At 31.7% G+C, this 6,183-nt stretch overlaps 1 protein-coding gene across 1 annotated transcript; it reads left to right on the top strand.

The window, feature by feature from the left end:
* Window positions 1-870: 870 nt before the first annotated feature.
* On the top strand, window positions 871-2,640 carry LOC109534437 (zinc finger protein 830). The gene is made up of 5 exons (XM_019900108.2): window positions 871-1,102; window positions 1,529-1,737; window positions 1,849-2,075; window positions 2,134-2,303; window positions 2,435-2,640. The coding sequence occupies exons 1-5, from the start codon at window positions 984-986 to the stop codon at window positions 2,571-2,573; spliced, it is 864 nt and encodes a 287-aa protein (XP_019755667.2). The 5' UTR covers window positions 871-983; the 3' UTR covers window positions 2,574-2,640.
* Window positions 2,641-6,183: the final 3,543 nt, after the last annotated feature.

Raw genomic sequence — 6,183 nt, 5'->3', positions numbered from 1 at the left:
CAATGTGACAATTTAATGGCTCTATCTGTAAGTGCCGTTATTACACTTTTTTTATATTTCATTGGAGCGTACGATTGATAATTCAGATACCTACCAGACCATACCTCCTTTGTATACCAATTTGTTTTGATTTCCCCGTTGTTATAATAATTAATTGTTAGGTCTAGAAAGTTTATATAATTGCCTTTATCTTCTTCCAGAGTAAACTTTAGGGTGTCATGAAAGGCATTAAACTTATTTAGTGTATATTGAATTTTGTTTTTTGGCAGACACTTATAGTTTAATTTAGATATTATTTGTTCTTCCAAATTTTCCATTACCAAATTTGCAATTGTTGCTGCTATGGGAGAACCCATTGCTACTCCATATATCTGTGAATAGAACTTGTTTTTGTACTAGAAATATGTGGATTTTAAGCACAGCTCTACCGCCTCAATAAATTCTTTTTCGGGTAATTTTGTATGTTCTTTCATCTCTGCCCATTTATTTTTTATACAGCTTATTGAGAAATCTATTGGTATATTTGTATATAATGATACAACATCCAGTGATATTATCCGATGATTCTTTGGTATTTTTTGTTGTTTTATAAAATCACAAAAACTCCATGAGTCTTTAATGTAATATTGTGATTTTCCCAATACATTACTCAAAACTGCTGACAGATATTTAGACAATTGGTACGTTGGAGCATTTATGTTACTAACTATCGGTCGTAAATTTGTATCCGGATCTGAAACAAACTATCTTTTATAATTATGAGCAACCCGAGAATAAAATGTTTTCGCTTTATTCTGAAATTGAACCTGCCTTCGTAGTGGCGTTGCCAAATTAGGCAAAACTGAAAATTGACTGACCCAACTTCTGTCATTGTGTCTGACTTTCCAAAGTTAGGTTCACGTTAACTTTACAGCAGTTTATTTTTGTTAAAAGTAACTTCGTTATATCGGGCTGAATTGAACTAACTAAATGAAAAATTCGCCATGTCGGCTACATTTAAAAATGCTAAGAAGATGGAGAGACAGGAGCAGCTGCGGAAGCTGTTGAAAAATCACAAGAAAGTAGTAAAAGAAGTGAAGAAAATAGACTCACCTCTAGCAAAATATCCTTTACATTACTTTATAGAATAGTTTTATAGTCATATATTATACAGGAGCTGCTCTAGTTTGCTTGATTCTTATGAACATAATTTGACAAATCAGCAGCTAAAGACATACTGCTCATAATTTAAATTTTCCACTTTCAATGCGAATTGCTTCATATTTGATTTTGCTCTCCTTTCACAGGTTCAACATACTATTCGGTTTTGTTAATAAGCGTAATGAAATAATTGTACTGGTGCCTAATTTTTCGATTGCACTACATAACAAATATTCGGTCTACTCAAATTGTTAAAATAAACATGCTAAAATCATTTAAGCACGAAGTCCTTAAACATGAACTGTGACCAGAATTCTTTCACAAATGTTTTGAGTTTATTTGAATATTTGGAAATAATTATAGATTATTTGCCTTAACCATTCATTACATATAATGAATTAGGACAACTCACATGCATTCTTTGCAAATCAATAGTGCGCTCTGAAGCTGTGTGGGTGGTGCACATAAATGCCAAACAACACAAGGAAAATGTAGAAATAGCCAAAAAATTGAAAGAAAAAACCAACAACTTTACGACGCCTTTAAAAAGACCAATGACGCCCCCAATGCCAGATATCCCGGAAAAAAAGGTTAAAGGTACAACGCTTTCCATGATCGATTGAACGTTAAATAATAACATTCAGTAAATTCTAAATCAAACAATAGCAATTTGGCAATAAACTGAACGTTTAATTCATGCCCGATTAGGTATTTTAAAGAATGGGGTTGCTCCATCTGCAAAAGCTACTGGTTCAGGAACAAATAATGTACTTCAGATAAATGACCAATCTGAAAAACCCGGTGCCACCCATGTATTGTCTTTGCAGCAAATGAAAAATCGCCAAAAAGAAGCGGCGCATGAAGATCCGGGGGATCAAAATGCGTCCACTTCAATTCCAGAAGGATTTTTTGACGATCCCATTCAAGATGCTAAAGTAAGGAGTTCAAGATCCTTTCCCATACTAACAATAACTATTGTTCTCCATGTTGTAGGCGAGAAATCAAGAATATAAAGATCCATTGGAAGTAGAATGGAATAACTTTTTGAAAGAAATGAAAGTAATTGATAATGAAAGCGAAGCTATTATTGCAGAAGATCAAGATGAGGCCACAACAGAAAGACACATGGAGGAAATTGAAGAACAAATGGCATTATTCAACAGGTAACTATGGACAGATTAGGACGTATTTACATTATTATTAGGACGTAAAGTATTTGTCTACACAAAAAATGAACTTTTCTGACAGACATAATTGTTAACACTTAGATGTCACTATTTGAATTTATTTTCAGGGTACTTGATTTAGAAAAGAAAAAAGATGTAGCTGTTGAACTGTTAAACAAAATAAAGAATGAACCACGTACTGAGGATGAGGAGGATAGCGATGATATTGATGAATTTTTAGATTGGCGGCAGAAAAAAGCTTACTAATTTTTCAGTTAGATGCGTTCATATGTTTATATTTAATTATCTTACAGAAATAAACAATTTTGCTAGAGCTGTGGTTTTTTTTATTTATCACAATTGTTTACGTAGAATGAAATTTTTGTTTGATGCCCCCGTTTTACCAATTGAATCAGTGTTTTAAGCGTTCAAGACGTAGAGTAAAATTCCTGTATGTTCTAAAACGAAAATGATCACGAAGTAGTACAGTTCACGGCGTTTTTTGTAAAGGAGTCCATGATGGCATTTAATGGGCTTTCAAATGGCAAATAATATCCGATAGCCATTGAGCCTGCAAGAGACAAAAGGGAGAGAGTCTTTGGTAGATTTTCATAACACTTTGGGCTCTTATAGCTTGACATGTAGTTAAAACAATGCCTAAATTGCAGATCGACATTCCGTCCAGGTCATGATTTGGGAATGTTTCTCGTTGCTCGCACCAATAGCAGCGACGAAATAGTTGACTTGATTTTGATATGAGCTCGCATAGCAGTTTTTTGTCGAATTTTTGCCTTTTGTTCAATTTCATAAAAATTTCAACTTTGCTGCATTTTGAACAAATGGATATGTGGATATGTTGAGTAGGTGCCTATAGTATGCTGAAATGGCCGATCCAGGTTCAAGCCATATGCGGATTTGTAAATGCTTTCTTTCACTAGCAGCATAAAGCTAAAGCGACGGAAAATTTAACTGGATTTTGTTTGGCTCGCGCTCACCATTGATTCACTTGCTGGTTTTTATACCCGGTGGTCCTCAACTTGTGTGACAAAATTCATTATCCAAAAGCCACATATTTTTAATAGATTATTAACAAGTTATACTATACAAACATAAAATTTTTAGTTTGTTAATTTTTCATATGGACAAATCCAAATTTCGTAATGTAGATCCTGCTTGCAGACCATAGATCTCGAGAGCGCTGGGTGCAATGGTATGGAGCCATTTAAAACATTCTTATTGATTATCTTCCTATTGAAACCTTTAGTGATTTTTGAACTAAGTAAATCAGATTGGATCCCTAAATAAAATAAATATTATGCTCAAATTTTCAATAAAGCAAGACTTAATAAACTTTAAGCACGTTAACAACTATCTCAAACTACTTTTTAAAGTCAGTAAAATTGTTGAACCTGAACTCCACTGACTCCATTTATTAACGGTTTTAATAAATGATTGTTGCATTGAAAAAAACTGATTGTTGTTTCGGAAGTCTTCTACAGTATTTAAAATTATCTTGTGCATAAACACAAACCATATCGCGCATTTCTTCATTCGAAAATAACTTAATATTTCGGTGGGTCCGTAGGGGCATTTTCAATAAATGCCAAGTAATAGTAGAAGTTTAAATATTTCTTCTAGCATTAACTCATACCTAACTGATAGTAAAACAAGTTTTGTCAATGGCCCACTATAAAAATTTTAATTTAAGACAATATTAGGGATCCAATTTGAACACCCATGCACATGACTAGAGGTTTCAGTATGAAATACCTCGAAAATGGTGAGATATAGTAACTTAAAATAAGTACACATTTTTGCTTAGAAAATTTCGTAGAACGAAACATGGCTAACGGAAAAGCGATATTATAAAACCCAAATAATTCTGATATTTTAAATGGCCCCAGAGTTTTGCAGCTAGCGGTCTCTACAAGCTAGGTAATAGGAAATTTTAATTTGTCGTTCATAGAAACTCCCAAAAATAAATTTTTATATTAATCAACTGGTTAAAAATCCATTAAAAATAAACGAAATTTTTATTTACACTTTGCCACCCTGTATCTGGGAAACTAATAACTTTCAGATAAGACAAGTTTGCCAGAAACGCAATAGTTTTACCCTAAAGAATATGTGTGTACTTACATATTTTGCCCTAACTTCTATATGTTATTTTTAGAAATAAACCTTATATTTTTCATTACTTCTTTTGATGTCATTTTATTTTAAAAAAATAATATTCTCCGTACAACATAGAACAACATGGAGAATGTCGATATTGGATATAATATAATAGATTTCAAGTCAATATATGTATAAATGGCTTGACAAAAATTTACAGTTAGAAAAAGAGGACTAGAATAGTTTTGATAGGAGTTCAAATATAATGAAGTATAATAATAACAAAATCTATTATAACCATAAGTACGTAAGTTAGTAAATTAGTTTTACAAAACTAACAGTTTTGAAAAAAATGTCACCATTTTCTATTTTACGGCGTACCAAACTGGTAATATCTATTTGTTTGTCTTTGGAAAATATAAATCACTATATTACCTATATGGCTCACTTCCTTACGTATGCTTATTTTCAGAATAAACAGATAAGCGCAATTATTCTCTTTATTCGAAAGAGTGTGTCTGATTACCGTCCAATTTTGTTTAGGTTTATTCTACCATCAACTAATCGTGAATATCTGCAATGGACAGTCATCGTTTCTCCATTGATATTCGTTTCACCTGTCTGTGCAGATTAAATTTACTGCGCCCCCTTCTTATTCGGCTCTTTATTCTGACGTGTCTACTTACATAAATGTATTATTAATCGGGCATTTAAAGAAAAAATATACATATAACTGCTTAAAGTTAGCTATAGTTTTAATTTGAAGCTTTTAAATATTTGATTGAAATAATTTTTAATTTTTTGTGCAAAAAAATGTCCGCAAGTATCATAAAATGTACCTATATTTAAAAATGCATTTTTGATTTCACAAAAATACTTAAATATTTAATTAATGTTGAACTGCTTGCCTCGTTAGCTGGACATGGACCCTTAATCCTCTTATTCCAGTTATGCCGTTTAATTTTTAATCATCGCCTGCATCCCACCGTATTTTGATTTTTTTGTAGTTTGCATTCATTAAAAGCGGAAGCTGGCTTAAATGAATAAAGAAAATAATGCTGTATAGAGAGCTTTTGCATTTGTAAATAATATGTGATTCTTTGAACAAAGTTGCGCTAACATGATTGCCTAACTGTTTAAATTCGAAAATAAACATGGTTTAATTATTAGTAATTTAGTAACAAAATAGCCGGATTTACGTAATTCGTTAATATTGAAATACATTATTTTCGTTAATAAAAAATAATTTCGATTATATCTATTGATAATAGTAAAAAGTTTTAACTATTGATAATAGTAAAACTAACCACTAACTATGGGGATGCTGTACACTGACAAGCGGTTTTGGTAGTAAGCATCAAGGTTCCTGAAAAAGTTAAGTGATTTGCATGATGAGATTCAAAAAATTATTTTTTTAGAACTCTCAGAGCAAAATATCTGTATGCAGGTTGATTCAAAATTCAGTTCATTCATTTTAGGGCAGTGTTTTACATCTTAAAATAAGGTAAAAAGTTCATATAAATAAACATAAGTCCGCAAAAGCTTCGTTTTGAAAATTTAGGATATCAAAGTTTGAAATTACATTGTGCAAATCATAGAAAAATAAAGGTGTTTCTCTGATACCTTTGCAAATAACTTGAAACCGGTGGCAGTTAAGTAAAAATAGCAGTAGACAAAAAAATTTATAAATTGGAAAGCATTTGAAAGAAAGCATGTCGTCAAAAAATAAGTTTTGGCTAGTAAAAGGAGCACAACTTTAGAA

The sequence above is a fragment of the Dendroctonus ponderosae genome, unplaced genomic scaffold (assembly GCF_020466585.1).
Source record: "Dendroctonus ponderosae isolate FM_Combo_2020 unplaced genomic scaffold, Dpon_F_20191213v2 Dpon_F_20191213_1, whole genome shotgun sequence".
Taxonomy (NCBI): Eukaryota; Metazoa; Arthropoda; class Insecta; order Coleoptera; family Curculionidae; genus Dendroctonus; species Dendroctonus ponderosae.
Note: the sequence above shows the minus strand (reverse complement) of the source record. Positions and strands in the feature narration are given on the sequence as shown.